General features: G+C 48.6%; 1 protein-coding gene across 2 annotated transcripts; it reads right to left on the reverse strand.

Moving 5' to 3' along the window:
• Nucleotides 1–2: 2 nt before the first annotated feature.
• On the reverse strand, nucleotides 3–26,579 carry TFIP11 (tuftelin interacting protein 11). Of its 2 annotated transcripts, none has more exons than XM_024741528.1 (13): nucleotides 26,307–26,579; nucleotides 19,557–19,777; nucleotides 8,163–8,316; nucleotides 7,699–7,855; nucleotides 6,407–6,534; nucleotides 5,964–6,116; nucleotides 4,033–4,560; nucleotides 3,823–3,929; nucleotides 3,142–3,310; nucleotides 2,795–3,038; nucleotides 2,228–2,370; nucleotides 1,663–1,828; nucleotides 3–412 (listed from the first exon to the last, which is right to left on the reverse strand). In XM_024741528.1, exons 2-13 carry the CDS (start codon nucleotides 19,766–19,768, stop codon nucleotides 57–59), a joined length of 2,517 nt encoding a protein of 838 aa, XP_024597296.1. In that variant the 5' UTR covers nucleotides 19,769–19,777; nucleotides 26,307–26,579; the 3' UTR covers nucleotides 3–56. The 2 variants fall into 2 exon arrangements, with proteins under 2 accessions (XP_024597296.1, XP_024597297.1); XM_024741529.1 differs by lacking the exon at nucleotides 26,307–26,579 and adding an exon at nucleotides 21,642–21,762.
• Nucleotides 26,580–26,642: the final 63 nt, after the last annotated feature.

Below are 26,642 nucleotides of genomic sequence, written 5' to 3' on the forward strand. Positions count from 1 at the left end.
TGTGATTTAAATACTGTTTGTTTATTCACCAGTCTGTCCGTGGCAGGTGCTGCGGTCTACTTGGCCATGTCAATCAGGCTCTGCAGGGAGGTGGGCACCCAGGTCTTCTCCCCCTGCACGAACACCACGCCCCTATCGATGTAGATGACGATGCGGCCGAAGGTGTACAGCTGCTTCCCTTCGTGTCGCTTCCCGATGACGGGCATGAAGACGATGTTGTGCTCCTCGGCCTTGGTCTCAATGAGGTCTTTAAAGTTCATGGGCACGGAGCTGGCAGCCACGCCGATGCCTCTCTGGGCCATGTTCTCAGCCTCTCGTCGTTCCTGCATGGCCTCGTACTGGAAATCCTTCCTCCGCTCCGTGTGGGTGAGGTAGGCGATGTTCTCCCGTGCTCCGGGCTGCATGTAGGCACCTGGCAGATAGAGGGGGGTGAAGGACAGGTCCCAACATGACAGAAATGGAGACGCCGACTTGGCCTAGGGCTGGGTATGCCACAGGCACCGTCTCCTAAGGCCTCCTGGTGCCTCAGAGCACGGGTTTAAAATAAACCAGATGATCAAGTACCTTGGGGGAAATGTGGCCAGCTGGCTGCAACCAGAGATTATTAAATATCCCACATAATAAAGAAGCATCAGCAAGGGATTTATTCTTATGGGCCAGAAACCTTGACAGTCATTAGCCACTGTTCTGTTCCCTTCTTGCTAGAGGTTTCACTCCACACTTCCCCCAGGGCAGCTTTTAGAACCCTGAAGACATATGGCCTATACATTTAACTTACCCATACAGGCCCCTAGCCCTGGAAGAACTTTATATCCGGGGAGCTGAAACACAGATGTTTCAGCTTCACAGATGAAGGGATAATACAGGACCATATTTGCCTCATTAAATACAGTATGTGTCTGAATTCTAACTCTGTTTTCATGTAATAGGCGAAGTAGAAAGAATTAAAGCCTCGCCTCGGGAAATAGAAATTACAATCCCAGCTGCCACTCTGTAGTTCTGTGACCTTGAATGAGCTCTTGACCTTCTCTGTGAAACACGGCTAGCCTAGGTGCTCCATTGGCCTTTGCTTTGAGACGTGAGCACACTCTTCACAGAGGACTGGCTGAGTGGCTCCCAGGCAGAGGGACTTGCCTAGAACTGAGTAGTTCGGGAATAGATAGTAAACAAACCAGCTGCCTACTTCTGACACACCAAAGACACCATCTACTGAGTGCCATCCACGAACGGTACGTACCTTGGTCCCCCTAGGTGCTTAATAAAAACCTGGAAGTGGGTCCTTACTACTGCTTTACAGGTAAAGAAAATGGGCTAAAGAAGTTAAGCAGCTACTAAGTGTTAGACTGTCACCCAGCTCCACACCATGAGCTGTTACACTGGAGTGGCCACAAAATGCCGGCCGGGCAGACATGCCGAAGAGCCCAGATGGAGCTTAAGTGAGTGCCCATTCAGGAAGAACGCCCCTCCCAGCCCCAGGAGGTGGGGGAGTGGCTGCTAGCTAACTAAGTAATGTGATGGGTCTAGTGGTGATGGGTCTTGTGGCAAGAGTCTGTGTGCCCCGCAGGCGACGGTGAGCCCACTGGTACCTGAAAACTCTGTCGTTTCCATGCTCAGAAACGTGGAGCTGGCCCAGGATCTCCATAAAATGGAACCCTCACTCACCGACATTGGAGGACACCGCCCTGTTCATGATATCAAGCGCCTCGTTAAATTTGTCCTTGACGGATGGGTGCGCCAGCACTTGGTCTGAGAACATGGACTTCCAACCCAGGTACCACTTGGTGATCTCCTCGTAATTTGGGCTGTTACTGAGCCAGGAGCACAGCACCTGCCAAAAGGGAACAAATATGAAACCTGCATCCACAGTGGCAACGAAGGGGAGCAGAACTTCCAAAGGGGCCACCTGTTTTGTTTGGGTCCTGCTCCTACAAGCTGATGATACCTGCAGGGGCTCAGCTCGGTAGCTAAGTGCCCTGCCTGTAAACTGCATCTCGGCCTCCCACCTACACACGCGATACCAGTCCCTACCTTACAGGGCTGTTGAGGGGGTGGTAATCAGACCAAGTGCTTAGAACAGCATCGGGCACATGGCAAATGTTCCTGCCCGCCTCATTCTTACCTTGCCGTGTAGTTTACCTTCATTGTGTGGCCACAGCACTGCCACCCAAGGCTCCAGTGACTCCCTCCCTGTCCCCAACGCACCCCAACAAAGCGAAACAAAGCGTACCTGAAGCCACTTGGGGAAGAAGTGCTTTTCAAGAAGCCCCACCAGGCTGGAGACAGAGATCATCCCTTCCCAGTCGATGACCCAATAAAAAGCATCCATGTGCTGCTGGTGGGGGTTGATGACCAACTCCCCGAGGCACATCCCTGGAAGAGAAACCCAGGCTCTAAGGCAAAGCCGCATAGCAGTGGCATCACCAGACAATGTCGGCTTTCGATCTGCTTTTAAAGGTCAAGTTTAAGCTCCTGTGGCTTTTCTTCTCTAATCCAGAAATAGCTCTATTTTTAGAATCCAGTACGACAAAAATTTCAGAATACCTGTGGCTATACTGTCAGAAAAGGCCCGAACCGGACCAATCAGGAGGCAGGCAGGGTCTGATGTGGTTAGTGCAGAAAGGGACCTGGTTAACATTTATATTCGGCCTCAGCGCACAAAACGCCACCTCTTATACTGAGAAATATGCGCTCAGAGCTCAAAGGCCCTGTTTTCAAGCAGCACCGTCATTACCGCCAGCCACAGAAACCAGGCACCGAAGCTGCTCGACTTGGATGCATCTCCCGGTTTCCTTACCCAGTTTGGGCACTATGTTCTTGACCATGAATGCTTCCCAGGAGCCGGGGGTGAAGACATCTTTCCAGGGCTGGAGGATGAGCTTGGCCGAGGAGTCGCTGGGGTGCCACTTCTGCAGGGCGCTGGCCAGCTTGCTGCGGATGGGGGAGTAGAGCGGCTCCAGGCGCGCCTGCATGAGAGGCAGCCACGGGTGGATCCACGAGTGGATGGGGACGGTGTCTGTGAGCGGGTTCCAGTTTTCCACCTGCAGGAGGAGTGGGGGAAAGGCAGCAGTGAGAGGATGAAGAGAAATGCGAAACGAGCCCCCGTGCTTCCTGATGACAACCGTTTCCCACACCCGGCCTCACCTCCTTCTGCAGCTTGGGGAAGACGAGCTGGTCCAGGATGTTATCCAGGATCCACACGGGAATGATGTGCACCCAGCTATCCAGAAAGTCCACCATCGGGTCACAGTTCCTCGGTTGCCAGTGAGTGACGATATTTCGAACAAATGGCATCCAGACTTCCCATATCAGCCTACGCGAGAAAGGCAGGGGGCGGCTGGCTAAAAGCACTGACTGGTTTCCACGTGTGTAACAGCGGGGCAATCCAGTCACAGAAAACCACCGGACTGGCCCATGTGTTGGCCAGACGTGCGCCTGCCTCGACCCCGCTCTCCTGGCCGCCCACTCAGCCTTGGGGCCTGTCTCCTCAGTAGCACCTGCCGGGTCCCGCCCCCCAAGCATCGTGTGCTTCCCCAGCTGGAGCTCTATCTGCACAGCCAGCGCCCCTCATGCTTTAGGGTCACAGCTTCAACGTCACCTCCCTCTCTACTGCTGGACCCAGGTGGCAGCCTGGATTTATCTGTCCACTTCCTTGGTTACCACCTGCCTTTTCCCCTCACTGGAGACAGGCCGCGCTTCACTCCCAGGGTAAGGCAGCAGATCGTCAACGGCCACTTGACAGGTGTGGGGTGAACTAATGAATGAATTCGTGGCCAGGGCTCATACAGGCATTGCCCCCCGCCCCCGTCCCCCCGCAAGGAGCACCTGTGGAAGGCATCTGCAGAGAGGTCCTGCCCGCCGTGGGACAACAGCTGGTCGTTCTCCAGGAGGCTTTTCCACTTGGAGATGATCTCGGTGCCATACGTACAGTCCTGAGGAGAAACACAGCAGCTGAGAGGCAGCCGGCTGATGGCCCCCTTGCCCCCGGGCCTGCCCCGGAGGAGAGGCAGTGCGGCGGACTCCCCGCCCACTCACCTTGAGGGGGTCCCACTCCTTGAAGTAGTCCTTCATGAGCGGGTAGACGATGGCCACGGCCAGGTCCACGCGGTCGGACATCCTGTACTCCTCATAGTACTTGTCCTGCAGGGTCTCGAAGATGCGGGCGCACTCGTCCAGGGTGAGGGGGTCACCGCAGCCGGGCTGCAGGCGCCGCTCGCACTCCTCCACGAGCCCCAGGACCTTGCTCAGGTTGGAGATGGCCCGTTCCTCGTGCTCCAGGACCTCCGACACCTTTTCCAGCTCGTGGGACAGGTTGACCACCATGTCTCGCTCGTACTGCAGCTGCCGGTCGTTCTGGATGATCTCCTGCTCTGTGAGGTCGATGAGCAGCTGCAGGTTGTGCTCCAGCTCCGGCAGTGCGAAGCCGGGGGCCTTGGCCTCCTTGCCGGGCTGGGGCGGCTGCTGTGACTGCAGCGGGAGCCCGTCGTCGGGGACGCTGTGCTTGTGGCTGATCTGGCTGTAGCTGTAGTAGACCTTCTGCTCCCGGCCTGTCATGTCTATGACCTTGGAGAAGGCGGCAGAGGGCACGTGGGTTTTAATGCTCCCACTGCTGCCCTTTTAGACACACACCTGAGCCCGGGGAAGGCACAACGCTAGTGGGAACGTGTCAAAACCACACCGTTCAGCAGAGCTGGAGAAGGGCGGTGTTTCTCAAAGTGGGGCCTGGGCTGCGCTAGATTGGAAGAGACTCCAGGGACAAAACAACCAACCGGTTGTTGATTCGGTCCCTCTGGGCCAACCGGATGGAGAAGACTTTTTAGCAAAACTGATGAAATATGAATGTGGACTATTTAGCTGAGATGAAAATCTATTTTCATGGAAAGTAGAGGCTGTACTGATCAAAGCAGGAAAAAAATGCATATTTAGACAAAAACACCTGGAAGGATGTACATCACAGGTGTGAAAACCGGTCATTTATGGGAAAGGAAAGTTATTTCCTAATTGTCTAAAATGTACTGCATACTGCTCTGTAGTAATAGTTTTTTAAATTTAAAAACAACATGAAACATACAAAAGGCAACCGAGGAAATGAGCTAACTTCAGTGTCTGAAGGAGACTGAGGAAACGAGAACGTGGTGGTGAGAGTGTAATCTCTGAACCACCTGTATTACAAATACCTGGGGGAAAATAACGGAGCATGAGGCCTCAGGCCCCATCTAGATCTACAGCCTCAAAATCTCCAGCTGTGACCTGGACATCTGCGCTTCTCACCAGGTCCCCAAGTAACCTGATACACGACACCCTGACCTTTGAGAACCCCACTCGACTTTCTGTAATACCCACACACTGTATCTCCTACGCTACGTCCCGTACAACAGACATCTGTCACCAATGTTCTCTGGCCACTAGGGACAGTAATGGAAAAAGCTCAGAGACTATCCGTACAGGACAGTGGTAATCATCTTAAATGCGATGCTGGGACGCCCTGAGGGCCCACTCCTGCTCGAGAAGTGAGTTAGTGCAACCTTCCCACGATTTAAGAGCCTTGATGACTTTAACCTGTGACTGCACTTCTAGGACTCTATCCTTAACAGCTGTAAAACAAAGACAAGCCTTTATACACAAACTAACCTGCCCCAAACCAAACCAGAAATGTTAAAGGTCTAGCAACAGAATGACAGGAGCATCATGAAATTCACTGACAGCAAGCTCCAGAAAGCTGGGGACATTGTTCGATTTAGCACTCTCACGCCACAAGGAACGCTTGGCACAGGGGTGGGACGGCGATGAGCGTGAGTGGGGCGTGGGCACAGGCTGCTTCACGCCACAGATGCAGCACACACACAGCCGGGATGGAAGGCCCGCGGGAACCTTACGAGCAAATGTTCGGTGACTGCTCCGGTGTGTGGGATAACTGTGTGTCTTCCAAGCCCCCACCCTGGACCAGGCATCCACGGGCCCCATACCTTGACCTGAGAAAGCTCCTTCTGGGGAGCAGCGAGCTTCTTGCTAATCCTGCCCTTGGCTTTCAACTCTTCCACTGTCTTGTAAGAGTATCTGGGCTTCTTCTTGCCTCCACTGGGGTCTTTCCTCCACTGGCTCAGCTCCTTCTGAAATTCCTGAGTCAGAGGGATACAGTCCATCACAAGAAGGAAGGGCCACTTTTTACCACAGGTGGGGTCGGTGAGACTTTCACAAGGTTCTGTGCTGAGGACCGTCTGTGTTAACACTAAACCCAGCCAAGGACACTGCTTGACACCCGCTCCCCGCCCTTACCAATGCTGAGACCCCTTCCCCACACACCCGTTCAGCGTGGGACACCAGCCTCCAGCACGGCGAGTGAGCGAGCAGATGAACAAACACCAGTTGAAAGGGGCACAGACAGCACCCGGCCCGTCTCCTGACTCACCTCCTCGGCTTCTTCTTCAGAGTCAGCCATGGGGAAGTCTTGCAGGGGCTGAGTGGTGCGCTCCGAGCCGTAAGCCCCCACGGCGCCCTTCCCCTTTCTCTGCTTGGCTTCGATTGGGTTGATGATACCTGACAAATTTCAGCAAAAGACAGAGACTTCAGGTCACGGCAGTTGCCATGTGTGTGAGCCACTCAGGGGGACCACACTCCTGGGTCCTTACTCAAGAGGACGCACCACCCAGGAAGGAGAGTGCACTTCTGCCCTCATGATGCTGTTCCGCTCCCGGGCGACCGGAAGTGTCTGTGCATTTATGCTGCCACAGAGCAGGGTGCGGATATCACCGTACGTATGTCCTGAACACAGATTTCCATTTCCACTTGGATTCATTGTTTTAGTGGATGGGAATATTCATTTATAACTGGAAACTCTGGCATACTAGAGTCTACACTTCGTTAATTTGGAAGCCTATTAATACAGAAAGGGCAGAAATTCAGATAATATTAATTCTGATTAAAGTGAGGTGAATCTGCCGTTTAATATGAAACTCCGTCTATTTTACTCAGTACTTCATGTCTCCCATGCTTAACTTGTTCTATAACATGTTTAAGCCTTGGAAATAAATGTGTCTTTCCTGTAAAAAAGTTTACAAACAGGACTACAACATTTCAGTGAAGAACTGCCCTCACCCCAAACTTCCCACCACACCCCTTCCAGCTAGTACCGTGGAAATGCCACGTTAGAACATCCCTCATGCATTCCAGGTCACCTTTTCCATCTTCACTCAAGTCCATGGATTTTTCATACAGCTAACAGTTGCCTGTCCTGCCCCTTTGTGAGCAGGGACCACAGACTCCTATGCCTTCAGGGCCCAGAAACATTAACAGGAACAAGGAAAGTGGGCTGGGGTGTGGAGAAGGCTTCCAGAATAAGGCCGTGGCTGCTACCTGGGGCAGGAAGATTCAGCGAAACCACTCACCACCAAGCAAATCTAGAATTCAGATTTTTAAATACTGGCAACCAGTTTGATTTTTTTAGAAACAATGGGCGGGCCAGAAAGAAGCCTGTTTTCAGCCTATCAGCCTGCAGCCTATTTGAACCCTAACCTCTCCCTCCTGCTAAAATAAGTGTATTTTATGTGACTTGAGTTCTGATAAGTGCAGTGGCTTGGAGCACAACTGTCACGTGCTGCCAGAAAAGCGAAAAGGCAGAGAAGAGGCAAACCACGCCCCAGCTGCTCTTCCGGCCTCTGCCTGGCCGCCCTCGTGTGAGACGGTGGAGTGGGGGTACCACACCTTGTGCGTTCTTCCCGAGGCCTCTTCCAGGGACATAGCCCATCTTCTGAAGAAGCTTCTGTCCAATTCCTTTTGTGTGTCTTTCCCAGCTGCCAAAATCCATGAAAGACTTGGTTCCTCCTGCAAAACCTTTCTGGCTGGGTTTAAAATTGCCACCCTGAAAAGAGGAAGAAAAATCAAAAGAAGGAAAAAATCTAAGGAAGAAAGGTTGGCTGATGGAAACATGGCTGGCAGTCACAGAGCATTATGAAAAGTATCCTGTTGTACAAACCAAACATATCTGTGATGTGTCTCAGGAAAGAGACAAGACTGCACTGCACATATCACCCCTCAGGGAAACCTACCTCACAGGGAGAGACCCACACAAGCGGCCTCCAGCTGAACCCCTCCCCCAGCAGATGCTTGGGCCAAAGTGATCTTCCAGGGGTATTACTAAGGTCACAGTCCTTCAATAAAAATGCTACCGTTTTTAACTTCTTTGGTCCGAAATCCTTAGGAAATTCATCCTGCTTAACAGGTTTCTCCTCATCGTCGGAGCCGTCCAGCTCTGGCTCTTCTGCCGCCCCTTTCTTGAGCCCCGCGCTGATGAAGTTGACTGGCGCCGAGTAGTCGCGGGCCCTGTGGGCAAACACAAGGCCCCACGGGGTCCATGAGAACTCTCTGCAGGCATCCCCTTGGAGCAGCTTTGCTGGCCAGAGAACTTCCTTAGGGCGGACCTCGTGGGATCCACTTTAAAGACCAACCCATTGACTCGTATCAAAAGGGCCCCAGGGCTTCCCTGGTGGCGCAGTGGTTGAGAGTCCGCCTGCCGATGCAAGGGACACGGGTTCGTGCCCTGGTCCGGGAAGATCCACATTGAGTCGAGATGGCATTCCCCCCAAGACACCAGGAGCACATGTACAAATGGAGCGGCTCTCAGAGAACACCTGCTGGAAACCAGCAGAGGACCTCGGACACCAGAAAGGACAAGAAGGAGCTCCGCGGAACCAGGGAGGACAAAGAAAGACAAAAAAAAAAAAATGCAGCAGGACAGGACCTGCACCCCTGGGAGGGGAGGTCTCGTCACGGGCGGAGAGATCAGCCGGGACAGAAAGGGAGCTTCGGAGGCTCAGAGGAGAACGCAGCAACCGGTCCGTGACAGGCAGGACAGAGTGAGAACTAGGCGGACGGTCTGTGCCACAGCCCTGCACACCCCAGCCTGAGGCCTGTGCCCGCTGGGACGGGCAGGGGCTGCGTGCCCGAAAGTGGGGTTTAAAGAACAGACCCGGGAAGAGGCCTGCTGCTGGCTGTGCAGAGACGGGCTGTAGGGGTGGGAGTACAGAGCTCTGCAACCAGGAATGCTGGTTAAAGCAGCCCAGGCCGCCACAGAAGTGAAGTGCCATTTTTAAGAGGCACACAAAGCGCAGGGCCACCACCGCAGCCTCTTCCCCCACGCACGGCCCCTGCCTCCCCGGGCTCTGGGAGGGGCTCCTGTCGAGGCAGCCCGCTCACCCGAGCCGGCTCGTGCGCTCCAGCAGCCGCGGGAGCAGATGCCCGTGGGTGGCCCGCACGCAGAGGTGGGGCTGAAGCCACAACTGAGCCCCAGGGGCCCTGAAACTACGGAAGAAGAGCTGAAGTCTCTCGTTGCGGCTGCGCGAACTGGATTTACACCTCTGCTGGGGGCTTTATAAACTCAGCTCCTGCTGAACGTCCAAGAGGACATCCGAGAGGACAAGTGCCCCCTCGGCTGAAACAGGCCTGGCTTCAGCAGCCCAGGGCTCCGTGGGCACATACACGCGGGGCGGGGCGGGGCGGGGCGGGGCCAGGCCGGAGTCGGAGCTGCCCCCGCAGCAGGTCCAGGTGCAGCACTGCTGCGGTCCTGGGACCTGTTCAGTGCATGTGCACTGCTGGCCTGGTGAAAACAACGCCTGAGCGTCACCGGGGCCAACTGCCGGCTTACCGTAGTTAAGGTGGGACCAGTGCCAACAACAGCGTACTTTGTAAGCCCACGCAGCGGGGGAAGAGTGACACAACAGAGCACATTCACAGGTGAAAGCTCCCATGGAGGAATACTCAGTGGCTTCTCTCCCAGTGGGAGTGCTCCAATCCCACCTACCTTGCACCGCAGATCAGAAACAGCTCAGAAACAGATCTGGGGGCTTCTACTCCAACAGCTAGGGAGCAGACACTGCCCCTGACACGGCAGTGATAACCACAGAGCAAAGAGGAGGCCTCACTCGACAGCCAGTGTAGGCTCTGGTCACAACATCAGTCACACCACCTATCGAAGGGATAACGGCCAGCACTGAGGAAAGAGGTGGCAGACATCCATACTAAAGGCAACACTTGCACTAAAAACATATTAAACCCACGCAGGCTACACAGGGACATTCCCACATAAAAAGAGCCTTCCAGGGACTTCCCTGGTGGTCCAGTGATAAAGAATCCACCTCACAATCCAGGGATGTGGGTTTGATCCCTGGTCGGGGATCTAAGATCCCACATGCTGTGGGGCAACTAAGCCTGCACGCCTCAACCACTGAGCTCACACACCTCAACCAGAGCCCGCATGCTGCAAACTACAGAGCCCAGCCCTCTGGAACCCGTGCACCACAACAAGAGAGAGAAAACCCACACCCACAACTAGAGAGAAGCCCACGCACCACAACAAAGAGCCCGTGCGCCACAACGAAGATCCCACGTGTGCCGCAACTAAGACCCAACACAGCCAAAAATAAATAATAAATGAAATAAATATTGAAAAAGAACTGCCTTCCAAGACAGTCTGAGGGCCTGGCGTCAGGAGGAGGAACCCCCAGGGCATTTAGCTTTGAAGGCTAGTGGGGCTTGAGTGCAGGAGTTCCACAGGGCTGGGGAAACAGAGACTCCACTTTTGAAGGGCACACATAAGGTCTCACGTGCACTGGGACCCAGCACAAAGCAGTACCTCCATAGGAACCTGGGCTAGACCTACTTACAGGTCTTAGAGGGTCTCCTGGGGAGGCAGGGGTCAGCTATGGCTCACTGGGGGGGCAAGGACACTGGTGGCAGAGGCCCCAGGGAACAGTGGTCAGTGTGAGCTCTCTTGGAGGTCCCCATTTTGGCACCAAGACCTGCCCCCACCCAACAACCTGCAGGCTCCAGTGCTGGAACGCCTCAGTCCGAACAACCAGCCAGATAAGAACACAGCAGAGAGGCTGCCTAAAGTACTGAGCTTAAAGCCACCTCTTCACACAGCCCTCCCCACCAGAGGGAAAACACCCAGCTCCACCCACCACAGGGCAGGCATCACTCCCTCCCACCAGGAAGGCTGCATAAGTCCCTGGACCAACCTCACCCACCAGGGGGCAGACACCAGAATAAAGAGGAACTACAATCGGAGACCACAAACACAGAAGGACAAAATGAGATGACAGAGAAATATGTTTCAGATGAAGGAACAAGATAAAACCCACAAGAACAACTAAATGAAGAAGATACAACTAAAATGAAAAATACACTAGAAGGGGGACTTCCCTGATGGTCCAGTGGTAAAGAATCCGCCTACCAATGCAGGGTACACAGGTTCGATCCCTGGTCAGGGAACTAAGATCCCTCATGCTGCAGGGCAACTAAGCCTGTGCGCTCTAACTACTGAGCCTGTGTGCCTCAACGAGAGAGCCCACGTGCCGCAAACTACAGAGCCCACGCACTCTGGAGCCCATGCGCCAAAACTAGAGAGAGAAAACCCGCACACTACAACTAGAGAGAAGCCCACGCAGAGAGAAGCCCACGTCACAACGAAAAGCCCGCGTGCAACTAAGGCCCAATGCAGCCAATAAATAAATAAATAAATAAATAAATATAAAAAAGATACACTAGAAGGGATCAATAGCAGAATAACTGAGGCAGAAGAACAAATAAGTGAGCTGGAAGACAGAGTGGTGGAATTCACTGCTGTGGAACAGAATAAAGAAAAAAGAATGAAAAGAAATGAGGACAATCTCAGAGACCTCTGGGATAACATTAAACACACCAACATTTGCATTATAGGGGTCCCAGAAGGAGACGAGAGAGAAAGCGCCTGAGAAAATATCTGAAGAGATGATAGCCAAAAACTTCCCTAACATGAGAAAGGAAACAGTCAACTCCAGGAAGAAGGAGGAACCCACTGAGACACATATCAATCAAACTGACAAATACAAAGAAAAAATATTAAAAGCAACAAGGGAAAAGCAACAAATAACAAGAGAATCCCCATAAGGTTATCAGCTGATTTTTCAGCAGAAACTCTGCAGGCCAGAAGGGACTGGCACGCTATATTTAAAGTGACAAAAGGGAAAAAAAACCTACAACCAAGAATACTCTACCCGGGACATCCCTGGTAGTGCAGTGGTGAAGACTCTGCGCTCCCAATGCAGGGGGCCTGGGTTTGATGCCTGGTCAGGGAACTAGATCCCCCACGCAAGCAGAACTAAGACTTCACATGCCACAACTAAGGAGCCAGCAAGGCTCAACTAGGGAGCCCTCAAGCTGCAACTAAGGAGCCTGCCTGCCACAACTAAGACCCAGCACCACCAAATAAACAAACAAATTAATTAATTTTTTAAAAAAAGAATACTCTACCCAGCAAGGCTCCCATTCAGATTTGAGGGAGAAATCAAAAGCTTTACAGATAAGCAAAAGCTAAGAGAATTCAGCACCACCAAACCAGCTTTACAACAAATGCTAAAGAACTTCTTGAGGCAGAAAAGGCCACAAACAGAAACAAGAAAATTATGAATGGGAAAGCTCACCGGTAAAGGAAAACATACAGTAAAGGAAAGAAATCATCCACACACAAATATGATATCAAAACAAGCAACCATGAGAAGAGGATAGTACAAATGCAAGAAATGGGAAATGCATCTAAATTAAGAGACCAGCAACTTAAAATATCCTTGTGTGTGTGTGTGTGTGTGTGTGTGTGTGTGTAGGCTGCCATATCAAAACCTCATGGAAACTGCAAACCAAAAAACTACAATAGATCCACACAATCCAAAGCAATCCGAACACAACATTAAAAACAGTCATCAAAGCACAAGAGAACAAAAGGAAAAAGACCTACAAAAACAAACCTGAAACAATTAAGAAAATGGCAGTAAGAACATACATATTGATAATTACCTTAACTGTAAATGGATTAAATACTCCAACCAAACACTGGCTGAATGGATACAAAAACAAGACCCGTAAATATGCTGTCTACAAGAGACCCACTTCAGATCTAAGGACACATAGAGACTGAAAGTGAGGGAATGGAAAAAGGTATTCCATGCAAATGGAAATCAAAAGAAAGCTGGGGTAGCAATACTCGTATCAGATAAAAGAGACTTTAAACACTGTTACAAGAGACAAGGAAGGACACTACATAACGATCAAGGGATCAATCCAAGAAGAAGATATAACAATTGTAAATATTTATGCACCCAACATAGGAGCACCTCAATACGTAAGGCAAATGCTAACAGCCATAAAAGGAGAAATCGATTTTACAGCCCACTTTTATCAATGGACAGATCATCCAGACAGAAAATCAATAAGGAAACACAGGCCTTAAATGACACACTAAACAAGATGGACTTAACTGATATTTATAGAGCATTCCATCCAAAAGCAGCAGAATACACATTCTTCTCAAGTACACATGGAATATTCTCCAGGATTGATCACATGCTGGGCCACAAAGCGAGCCTCAGTAAACTTAAGAAAACTGAAATCATATCAAGCAACTTTTCTGACCACAATGCTATGAGATTAGAAATCAACTACAAGAAAAAAACTGTAAAAAACACAAACACATAGAGGCTGAACAATATGCTACTCAACAACCAACGGATCACTAAAGAAATCAGAGAGGAAATCACACAACACCTAGAGACAAATGACAACAAAAACACAATCCAAAACCTATGGGACACAGCAAAAGCAGTCCTAAGAGGAAAGTTTATAGCAATACAGTCTTACCTCAGGAAACAACAAAAATCTCAAACAACCTAACCTTACACCTAAAGCAACTAGAGAAAGAAGGACAAAAAAAACCCAAAGTTAGCAGAAGGAAAGAAATCATAAAGATCAGAGCACAACTAAATTAAATAGAGACAAAGAAAACAACAGAAAAGATCCATGAAACTAAAAGCTGGTTGTCTGAAAAGATAAATAAAACTGAAAAACCTTTAGCCAGACTATCAAGAAAAAAAAGGAGAGGGCTCAAATCAACAAAATTAGAAATGAAAAAGGAGAAGTTACAATGGAAACCACATAAATACAAAGGATAAGAGATTACTACAAGCAACTACAATTCAATAAAATGAACAACCTAGAAGAAATGGACAAATTCTTAGAAAGGTACAATCTCCCAACACTGAACCAGGAAGGAATAGAAAATATGAACAGACCAATTGCAAGTACTGAAATTGAAACTGAATAAAAACTGCCAACAAACAAAAGCCATCCAGGACCAGATGGCTTCACAGGCAAACTACATCAAACATTTAGAGAAGAGTTAACATCTGTTCTTCTAAAACTATTCCACAAACTTGCAGAGGAAGTTAACATTCCCAAACTCACTCTATGAGGCCACCATCACTCTGATTATCAAAACTAGACAAAGATATCACAAAAAAAAAAAGAAAAAGAAAGAAAATTACAGGCTAGTTTCACTGATGAACATAGACGCAAAATCCTCTACAAAATACTAGGAAACCAAATCGAACAATACATTAAAAGGATCATACACTATGATCAAGGGGCACTCATCCCAGGGATGCAAGGATTCTTTAATATCTGCAAATCAATCAGTGTGAAACACATCAACAAACTGAAGAATAAAAACCATATGATAATCTCAATAGATGCAGAAGAAGCTTTTGACAAAATTCAACACCCATTTATGATTAAAAAAAAAAAAAAAGAACTCTCCAGAAAGTGGGCATAGAGGGAACATACCTCAACATAATAAAGGTCACATATGACAAACCTACAGCTAACATCATACTCAACGGTGAAAAGCTGAAAGCATTTCCTCTAAGATCAGGAACAAGACAAGGATGTCCACTCTTGCCACTTTTATTCAACATAGTTTTGGAAGTCCTAGCCATGGCAATCAGAGGAGAAAAAGAAATAAAAGGAATACAAATTGGAAAAGAAGAAGTAAAACTGTCACTGTTTGCAGATGACATGATACCATACATAGAAGATCCTAGAAAACTACTAGAGCTCATCAATGAATCTAGTAAAGTTACAAGATACAAAAATACACAGAAATCTGTTGCATTCCTGTACACTAACAAAAGATCAGAAAGAGAAATTAAAGAAACAACCCCATTTACCATCATCAAAAAGAATAAAATACCTAGGAATAAACCTACCAAAAGACCTGTACTCCGAAAACTTTAAGATGCTGGTGAAAGAAACTGAATATGACACAAACAGATGGAAAGATATACCATGATCCTGCACTGGAAGAATCAGTATTGTCAAAATGAATATCCTACCCAAGGCCATCTACAGATTCAATGCAATCCCTATCAAATGACCAATGGCATTTTTCACAGAACTAGAACAAAAAATTTTTAAATTTGTACGGAGACACAAAAGACCCCAAATAGCCAAAGCAATCTTGAGAAAGAAAAATGGAGCTGGAGGAATCAGGCTCCCTGACTTCAGACTACACTACAAAGCTACAGCCATCAAGAGTATGGTACTGGCACAAAACCAGAAATACATATCAATGGAACAGGATAGAAAATCCAGAAATAAACCCACACACCTATGGTCAGTTAATCTACAAAGGAGGCAAGACTCTACAATGGAAAAAAGAGTCTCTTCAATAAATGGTGCTTGGAAAACTGGGCAGCTACATGTAAAAGAATGAAATTAGAACATTCTTTAACATCATACACAAAAATAAACTCAAAATGGATTAAAGACCTAAATGTAAGACCTGATACTATAAAACTCTTAGAGGAAAACATAGGCAGAACGCTCTCTGACATAAATCGCAGCAATATCTTTTTCGATCTGTCTCCTTGAGTAATGGAAATAAAAATAAAATAAACAAATGGGACCCAATTAAACTCAAAAGCTTCTGCACAGCAAAGGAAACCATAAACAAAACGACAACCCACAGAATGGGAGAAAATATTTGCAAACGATGTGACTGACGAGATTAATCTCCAAAATCTACAAACAGTTCATGCAGCTCAATATCAAAAAAAAAAAAAATCAAAAAATGGACAGAGGACCTAAACAGACACTTCTCCAAGGAAGACATATACATGGCCAAGAGGCAACTGAAAAGGTGCCCACCATCGCTAATTATTAGAGAAATGCAAATCAAAACTACAATGAGATATCACCTCATACCAATCAGAATGGCCATTATCAAAAAATCTACAAACAGTAAATACTGGAGAGGGTGTGGAGAAAAGGGAATCCTCCTACACTGTTGGTGGGAATGTAAATTGGTACAGCCACTTTGGAGAAGAGTATGGAGGTTCCTTAAAAAATTAAAAATAGAGCCATCATATGATCCAGCAATCCCACTCCTGGGCATGTATCTGGGGAAAACCATAACTCAAAAAGATACATGTACCCCAATGTTCACTGAAGCACTATTTACAATAGCCAAGACATGGAAGCAACCTAAATGTCCATTGACAGATGAATGCATAAAGATGTGGTACACACAATGTTCACTGCATCTCTATTTACAACAGCCAGGACACGGAAGCAACCTAAGTGCCATCAACAGATGAATGGATAAAGATGTGGCACATCTATACAATGGAATATTACTCAGCCATAAAAAGGAACGAAATTGAGTTATTTGTAGTGTGGTGGGTGGACCCAGAGACCGTCATACAGAGTGAAGTAAGTCAGAAAGAGAAAAATACCGTATGCTAACACATATATATGGAATCTTAAAAAAAAAAAAAAAGGCTCTGATGAACCTAGGGGCAGGATAAAGATGCAGACGTAGAGAATGGACTTGAGAACGTGGGGAGGGGAAGGGTAAGCTGGGACGAAGTGAGAGAGTAGCATTGACATATATACACTACCAAACGTAAAACAGATAGCTAGTGGGAAGCAGCTGCATCGCACAGGAAGATCAGCTCGGTGCTTTGTGACCACCTAGAGGGGTGGTATAGGGAGGATGGGAGGGAGGGAGACGCAAGAGGGAGGAGATATGGGGATATATGTATATGTATAACTGATTCACTTTGTTATAAAGCAGAAACTAACACACCATTGTAAAGCAATTATACTCCAATAAAGATGTTAAAAAAAAAAGATGTGGTACCTATATACAATGGAATATTACTCGGCCATAAAAAATAATGAAATAATGCCATTTGCAGCAACATGGATGGACCTAGAGATTATCATACTAAGTGAACTAAGTCAGACAGAGAAAGACAAATATCATATGATATCACTTATATGTGGAATCTAATTTAAAAAAATGACACAAATGAACTTATTTCCAAAACAGAAACAAACACACAGATCTGGAAATCAAACTTATGGTTACCAAAGGGGAAACGTGGGGGGAAGGGATAAATTAGGAGACTGGGATTAACATATACACACTACTGTATATAAAATAGATAACTAATAAGGACCTACTGTGTAGCACAGAGAACTCTACTCAATATTCTGTAATGACCTATATGGGAAAAGAATCTGAAAAAAGAAAAAGCATTTGTTTCAGACACTATTTCAAGTAGAAAAATCAAACAAGAAAGACATTCTCATAAATAAAAATCATAAATAAATAAAATATATTAAGAGAGATTATATGAATGTAAATTACATTAGCAATTATATCAATCAGATTCTTAGAAAATCTCATGTCCATTAAATTTGTTTATGAAAACTAAAATACCTAAGAGGGACTTCCCTGGTGGTCCAGTGGCTAAGACTCCGTGCTCCCAACGCATGGGGCCCAGGTTGGATCCCTGGTCAGGGAACTAGATCCCACATGCTGCAACTAAGAGTTTGCACACTGCAATAAAGATCCCACATGCCACAACTAAAATACCCCACGTGCCACAACTAAAAAGATCCTGTGTGCCGCAACTAAGACCCAGCGCAGCCAAATAAATAAATAAATAAAAATAAAATAGTAAATAAATAAATGAATAAAATACCTAGGAAATTAACTCTGTGAGATGGAAAGTATTGATTTTAACCCTGAATGCCTCAAGAACAGTAGTTACAATAAGTCATTAGCAACAGTTCCCTTCTGTATGAACTGGAGCTGATAGCTTTCTATTATGTAGTTAAAGGGAGAGAAAAGATTCCAAAGAAAAGCCCCGGGAATACAGCAAAATAAGGCGATGCTTTACAAAATGACTAACGTAGTAAATAAACATCCCCACGGCAGCAATAAAATTCAGAGAATTTTTTCCTAAGAGATGCAATGTAAGAGCCCAACTCTAGAGTCAGACAGGCCCAGATTCTCAGCTTAGCCGCGTGACTTTTGGCTGCTGTTTCTTAATCTGTAAAATGGGGTGATAATAACGGTACCTTTCTCGGACTTCCCCAGTGGTGCAGTGGTTAAGAATCCACCTGCCAAATGCAGGGGACACAGGTTCAAGCCCTGGTCCGGGACGATCCCACATGCTGCGGAGCAACTAAGTCTGTGCACCACAACTACTGAGCCTGCGCTCTAGACCTCGCAAGCCACAACTACTGAGCCCGTGTGCCACAACTACTGAAGCCCACGTGCCTAGAGCCCGAGCTCCGCAACAAGAGAAGCCACTGCAATGAGAAGCCCGTGCGCCGCAACGAAGAGTAGCCCCCACTCGCTGCAACTAGAGAAAGCCCGCATGCAGCAACGAAGACCCAATTCAGCCAAAAATAAATAAATTTATTTATTTAAAAAATAATGGTACCATTCTCATAAGGTCAATGAGACCAGGCCTGTTAAGAACCCAAAGATTTTGGCTGCTATTATTATCTTATGATCTTGCAATTCTTGACCCCTGATCTACTCATCGTCTGCTGTTAGATTTCTTGCCAGAAGAAAAAAGGTTGAACTGATCTCTGCTCTTTCTCCCCAGTTTCTTTTGTGAAAAATGTACAATATCAATGGGCTGAAGCCTCCAAGCCTCAGGTGGGGACAGGGAGACAAGCCCAAATCTACTACCCACTCTGGTCAAGTGAGTCGCAGCTAACACACACACGACTGCACACGAAGGAGGAGGCTTTCAGCCTGAATCCTCATCCCTGTGCTGCCATCTTAGCCCAGGTCTCCCGCACCTCTGCCAGGACCACTGCCTGGGCCTCCTCACAGAGCCCCCTCTTCCACTGTGGCTCCTCCCCGCCAACTCTGCACATGAGCAAAAGGGTCTTCTACACTTCTCCCCAGGTCATACCCTCTCTACACAAACCCACGGCCTCTTCTCAAACTATACTCCCCACTCTCTCCCCGCTTCAGCCCACAAAACCTCTCATATCCTCGTGCTGCCTCCCATCAAGGGCCTTTGCTTACTTGTGCCTCCCCTACCAGCCAATCTTCCCTGACCTCCCAGAATACGTCATACTCCCTAAAACGTGTTTCCCCTCAGGTCCTAAATCAGTTACACCCTTCCATTGTGTGAGCCTGTCTCCATCCACTAGAGTCTGGGCTCCTGGAAAGCAAGGACTGGGTAGACAGCACAAGGCTTACTATACATAACTGCTCACTTAACACCAACTGATGATCAACCAGTCAGAGAGCAGCGCTCTAACCTAAAGCGGACCTGGGCTCCCGAGCTGATGCCGCAGCTAAGGGACTCAGTGAGGCTGGGAGAGAAATTTACTTAGCAGGGTAGCTCCCCAATTCCTAGGGAAGCAGCCCGTGCCAGCCATACCGTTTGCCTCCAAAGCTGGGCCTCTCTTCATCCGAGTCTCGCTCTGCCCACACTCCGTAGGTGGCCTCTTCCTTGGTCTGCCAGTGGCGCTGCCGGTTGGGGTTGAATTCATTCTGGAGATCCCAGTCGGTGATCTCAAAGTTCTCCCGCTCATCCTCGTCATCCATGAGGCCTTGGCCTTCCCCGTCCCGGTACAAGTGGGACAGTGACATGCCCTGTCACTAAAGGAAGGGATAAAAAAAGGTACAGTCTGTGACAAGTCCTGGGAGCGGCGGCACGCTCCCCTCTGAGTTCCCGCTCCTTGCTGCCTTCAGAACTTCCTCCAAACTAAACTTCAAACCAAAAACATATTGTAGGGCTTCCCTGGTGGCGCAGTGGTTGGGAGTCCGCCTGCCGATGCAGGGGACACGGGTTCGTATCCCGATCCGGGAAGATCCCACATGCCGCGGAGCGGCTGGGCCCGTGAGCCATGGCCGCTGAGCCTGCGCGTCTGGAGCCTGTGCTCCGCAACGGGAGAGGCCGCAACAGTGAGAGGCCCGCGTACCAAAAAAAAAAAAAAAAAAAACATATTGTAGAAAACAACAGGTACTAAAACAGGTGGAACAAAAGACCGGTCACAACAGTCCATGCGATTCTTAAGCATGTATTTCCTTGTCAATGTCGTAAAACATCACACACACTCACATACACAATCCTTATAAAAACAACTAAGGAAGTACGTTGTTCTATGTATTATTGCCTCAGAAATGAGGCAGACATCTTCCTGGACCCCAGAGTTTATTAGTTTTTTCTATTATCGAGTAAAGAGTTTCATCTGGACCTCTGACAGTCGCAGCACAGTGAGTTTTTTTCGAAGATGCTTTCTGAAACACATTATTTGATGAAAGCCTCATCAAATGAGCCTTCGTTTTCTTCACAAAACATGAACCTCTTCTGAGGCGCCAGAAGGCAGTAGTAATTATGAACACGACCTTAACAGTACACAGCTGTGAAGTGGAATACAGATATCATCTCAGGGTAGCTGGGTGATGAGATTCAGCTGTCTCTTAAGTGGATTAACTGCAGTACCAACCTTAGAGCCTGCTTGTAAGGCAGATTCAACGAGATGGTGCTTTAAAATCACTTAGCTCACAGTAAGTGCTCAAGGAAGAGCTTGTTATGGTAATTCCATGATTAGGTTCACAGCCCTTCCTATTACTGGATTCGGGAATGAGCCGAGCAAAGTGGCTGTGAAACCAGCTGCTAAAATCACAGCCCGAGTTCAAATCTCCACTCTACCAGGTACTCAGTGTATGAGTATTAAATGCAGATGAAGTGCCACGCATGGGCCACCACACAGCAATACATTCAATATATGACAGCACTGTGATTCGCCTCTAGCAGTTGCTGCAAACAGCCTTCAGGGACGCGGGATGGCTACTTCCCCAGGCGGTGTTAAACTCTGGTCAGCTCTGTTTGAAAGTTTTCCCTGCTTACTCTACTCACTGGTGCACTGGTTGGGTGCTGCCGGTCCCAGCCTCATCCAGGAGCGCAAAAGAGGGAAACATTCTCAGAGGAGGCGGGGAGTCCCAGATACATGGGAGTCACTAACACCGCTGCCTCCTTGGGCACAGAGCATGGGGATAACCACATAGCTGTCACGAGTAATAGAGCCCCCGGGGGGTGCTAAGCACTTGCTGGACGCTTCAGGCCGATAATCTCACATAGGAATCAAGACACTTCTACGAGGAAGGTACTACTAGCGTCCTCAAGCTTCAGATTAAGTAAAGTGAGGCTAAGTTAAATAATTTGCCCTAGGTTCCACGGCTGGCGGGGCTCGAAACCAGGTGGGCCTGAAGCCGGGGCGCGGGTGTCTCCCTGCCATGCTGTCCAGGCCCCGCGGCGGAGACTCGGTGCCTAACTCGGCCCAGGCCCCGACTGCCCGGTGACCCCGCGCGGCCCGCCCCTCTCCCCGCCTCGGCAGAGCCGTCTGCGAAAGGGAAGCCCAACTGGCGAGGCCGAGGCCCACCTCCCCCGAACCGGAGCCCCCACTCCCACCGGCACAGAATCCCCCGAGTCCCCTGCCCACTCCCGGGCGCCGCTCACCTCTCTCCTGCTCAGCGTATCAAACACAACTGCCCGCGCCGGGTTAGAAGCGCGCCGCTTGGGGCCGGAACCCGGATGTGCCGGGACAGGCGCGCCGGAAATGACATTTCTCGACAGCGGAAATGTCGCGCAGGTTGCCATGGCAGCAAGGGAACGCTAGGGCGGCTTTGGATCTAGAGTGGCTGAGCTACCAGGGAGGGTTTTCAGGGCCCGGAATGGAGGAGGGCTGATTTCCCTGTTGCGCCCGCTTCGGGGCGACGCCCAGCCTGTGACGACGGGTGTGGACGTCGTCAAGCCACCCTAGCCTAGGGAGACTCCTTTGCCAGCCTGAGATTCTAAATCTGCAAAATGGGGATATAGGACTAGCTCATGGGATAGCTGTGTGTGACATTGGCGGGGGGCGGGGGGCGAGTTAGAGGTGGGGACGAGACATGGCATTCAAATAGAAATAATGAAGGTCAAAACTGTCTCCTGGATCTTTGGGTCTCTCAGTATAAGCACTGTCGTTGGCACAGATCAGTTGCCTTATACAGGTGTTTGAGGGAGTGAAGGAATGAATGGGCAAACTCTAGAATTCCCAAGTATTCCCGCCAGAAAATCTTTCCATTCTCTTCCTTTCCAACAGGTTGGTAAGTAAATCCATTCAATGATCTAATAAAAATGTACTGAGGGCCTACACTGTGCTAGGCTCCAGGGATCCAGGGAACAAAGAGGCACCAGGCACTCCCAGGGAATCCCTCACCAGCTCTGGACTCTGTGTGGGTACACAGACTCCAGAGTTCTGGCCTCAGCTCTGCCACTTACCAACTGTGGACCTCGGGCAAGGCATTACATACATACATCTTAAGCCTCAGTTTTCTCTTCTGCAAACGGTTGAGATAAAATATGTAAGCAATTAAAACTGTACCTGGGGGCTTCCCTGGTGGCGCAGTGGTTGGGAGTCCGCCTGCCGATGCAGGGGACGCGGGTTCGTGCCCCGGTCCGGGAAGATCCCACATGCCACGGAGCGGCTGGACCCGTGAGCCATGGCCGCTGAGCCTGCGCGTCCGGAGCCTGTGCTCCGCTGCGGGAGAGGCCACAACAGTGAGGGGCCCGCGTACCGCAAAAAAAAAAAAAAAAAAAAACCTGTACCTGGTACGTAACAGGTGCTTAGAGAGTGTTAGCTGCTAATTTTTGCTTTGTTTTCTCTCACTCTCTCTCTAAGATGAAAAGATCCAGGAGGCATTGTTAGAGTATACACAGAGCACTGGACTTGGAGTCAAAAGACTTGGGTCTAAGTTCCCATGGTTGTTGTTAATTAAATGAGAACCTACATGAAGCCAATTACATGCCAGCCTCTTGCGAACAGGGACCGTGACTTAATGGTCTCTGTATCCCAGTGACAGGTCCAGTCCATGTGCCTTACACATAGACACACACTACATAGTATGTACTCAGGAAAGAATCCGGAAAGTGAGGTTTTAGTAGAGGAGAAGGCGGGGGAGAGAGTCTTACAGACTGAAAAGTCTACTACGGAGCCGAGTGAGGGAAACACGGAGACAAGATAAACCGTGTTGAGCCTGGGCCTGAAAATGTGTATACTTCTATTTATAAGTCAAAGTCAAAAATAAAAATAAGCCTGGCTTCTCAGTAGCTATGTCCATAGCTCTACAGCAGATTTTATGGATCTGAGTTACTTTGCTCTTGACAGACGGATGCTAGTGGATTTGTTTCACCAAATGGACCCTACCATGTGGCTTCTGGAAAAGGAAACCTTCTGGATGGTTGTGGGGTCATTGAGAATACAGGCTCTGATCAAGTGTGTGTCCCCTAGAATGGGGCAAATGGGAATCACGTGATAGGATGTCCTGAGAAGATGGAAGCATCACTCCTGTGATTTCCTGCCAAGCTGCATAACCTGAATGGAATCATGAGGATACAGAAGGCAAACCCCATTAAAGGGACTTCTACAAAACCACCAGTCTGTCATCTTCAGAAGTGCCAAGGTCATGAAAATGAAAGACCCTACAACTGTTCCAGACTGAAGGCGACTGAAGAGACATGACAACTAAATGCAACACATGACTCTGAACTGGATCTTTTTGCTATAAAGGAAGTTATTGGGGCAGCTGTCAAAACTTAAATGGGGTAAGCGGAGGTTTCCATGGTAGTGATGTGCCCATGTTCATTTCCTGATTTTCATGGTTGTCCTGTGGTTACGATGGAGAATGTCACTGTTTGTTGGAAATACTAAAGTATTTGGTGCAGGGTGGAGGGGCATTACATAGGCAACTAAGTCTCAAATGATTAAGAGAAATAATGTTTTCTCTATGTACTTAGAATTTTTTAAAAGTGAAGGTTCTGGAGTAAAACTTTAGGGCTCCAAATCTCCACTTTGCTGCTTCCTACATAGGGGACCTGGGGCAGGTTGCTTTGCTTCTCTACACCTCAGTTTTCCCACCTCTAAAATGGAGATAAAGATAGCACTGCTCTAAAAAGGTTGTTCCCAGGACCAAAATAAAAAGGGGGAAGGCTAATTAATGCATGTAAAGCCCCTGGCATAGTAAGATCTTCTTAAATGGTTGTGGCTATTTTCATTTAAAAGACCCAATCTCATCTCTCTGCATAGATGGTCTCTAGCCTCAAAGATAGTGGTTTTTCCAGATTTTTGGACTCAAATGCACAGCCTCAGGAAAAGAAAGGAGAGAGGTGGCCAGAGGTGTAGTTTCATGATCTCATACCCAGCCTGGTCTCCTGGCACTGCCCAGATAAACCCTTGATTTGGGACCCAGGGACATCCAGGCCCATGTCTAGATTCCCAATGAGGTGCTCAGACATGTAGCCTTCCCAGGAGGGGGTTGCCAGGCAATAAGGTCCCTCAGCAGAAGCCTGGCAGGGCTCTCGGACAATCATTGGTCCAGCCCTCCCTTCTCACAGAAGAGGCAACAGAGGAGGCCATGCCACAGGGGAGGTACCAGGGCCACACAGACGACTGAAGGACACAGTCAGACCAGTCCTTTCTTTGCTACACGGTGCATGCACCCACCCACATCATTTCTGTCCACTTACTTGAGCTAATACTTATAGGGTGACTACTGTCTGTTCAGGGTCACAAAGACCTCTGCATATGTCATCTCTTCGATTCCTCAACCTTCCAAGGTCGTTTCTAAGCCGAATCCACACTCCTAATCACCCCTTAGGCAGCTCACACCACACAGCACTGTTTCCATATTGCCTTCAAAAGATTTGGGGGGGGGGAATCCTCACTCAGTTACAACTTTAAATAGGTTGGTACCATAGAAACAATCTGTAAGTGGCATTTCAAAGATGATATATTTAAAGCCTAGCACAAGTACCTTTTCTGGGACATTGACATTCTACAGTTGCACATGGCTTAGTCTTATTTTGAGTTTTGTTCAAAAAATATATATATCATGTCCTGAACTTGGCAGAATTGAAGATCCAGATCAACTGAGATTAGCAAATTTGGTTTCCTTTCAAGTGTTTCTTACAGATGGTTTCTACCCTACTTATCTTCCAAGAATTTGTGACCACTATCCTTAGATAGCAAGCTGGGACAAGGTTCTGCAGGCCTGGGACATTATCTGTAAAGCAAGCGTCCTCAAAAGGACACAGGTGAGGTGAAGTGACACTGCACCAGCTCCAGGCATATCCCTTAACTGCGTGGCATCTACTCTGGGGGAGCCCAGCCGCCATATAAGGAGTCTGCCTAACCATGCTACAAGGAAGTCAAGGCTCGCCGTGTGGAGAGGCTACAGGATAATGACGCCTCCAAATCCTCCAACCATCCCCAGCCCAGGCACCAGACATGTGACTGCAGGAGCCTTCAGTGGACAGAAGCCTCAGCCACCATCTGACTGTGAGAACCACTGAGCTCACTCTAGTTAACTCCTAGAACTGAGAGATTCAACAATAAATGCTTTTAAGTCACGAAGCTGGGGGCTGTTGAGTCATGCAGCAATAGATGTGTAGAACAGTGAATGAGGCCGGATGTCCTCTGCTAACCCTTGAGGGGTGATCAGGAGCTTCCTGTGTCCATGACTCCATCAACTACCCAGCCCACCTCTGTCTCAAGACAAGGAGAGACAAGAGCTGCCTCACACTGCGGGCTCATCACACACCAGGCACCACAGCCCACGTCACCCATCGGCCCCTCCCAATAAACCCAGGAAGTTCTACCTTCCTCATTTTACAGATGAAGAAACAGGGGAGCAAACCACACAGCTGGTACTTTGGCCTGACTCCAATACTCCATACCCCACGCCACTGTGAGTCACTACCTTCCCAAAGCCTCACTACTGTCATGAGAGCTAAGGCAAGGCAGTGTGGGTAAAACAGTTAACCCTTAAAGGATAACAAACTATTCTGGGCCTGGTTGATCCCTAAGCATTTGAGCAGCCAAGGATGAAGTCAGCAGGCTTGGAGAGTTCCAACAAACCCTGCATGTGACAAAGGACCAGCCTGGACCAGCTCCTGGGAGCTCACCTCTGAGCCCTTGGGATGTCCTCGCTAGAAGGAGTGCCTTCGAATACCTAGGACCCTGGACCACAACAGGCCATAGAGTCTATGTTAACAATGTGATTTATGGGGGGTCTTGGATCACGCTGTATCATTTGACCCCTGGAAGGGCTGGAGACCAAGTAACTATGGTCAGTTGCTGCATACCTTTGTGACTGATGCCAAGTAAAAAATGCTGGACACTAAGCCTCAGGTGAGCCTTCCTGGCTGGCAATACTTCATACGTGTTGTCACACATTGTTGGTGGGAGAATCAAGCGTGTCTGTGAGACTCCAGTGGGAGAGGACATCTGGGAGCTTGTGCCTGGGCTCTCCTGGACTCTGCCCTATGCGCCTTTTTCCCTTGCTGATTTTAATCCGTATCCTTTCGCTGTAATAAACCGTAACTGTGAGTCCACCAGGTTTTCTGAGTTCCGTGAGTCCTTGTAGCAAATCGCCAAACCCAAGGGTGGCCTTGGGGCTCCCTGACACAGGCGTTCAGCTG

This window comes from Neophocaena asiaeorientalis, unplaced genomic scaffold (assembly GCF_003031525.2).
Source record: "Neophocaena asiaeorientalis asiaeorientalis breed wild unplaced genomic scaffold, Neophocaena_asiaeorientalis_V1.1 scaffold648, whole genome shotgun sequence".
In the NCBI taxonomy this organism is placed as follows: Eukaryota; Metazoa; Chordata; class Mammalia; order Artiodactyla; family Phocoenidae; genus Neophocaena; species Neophocaena asiaeorientalis.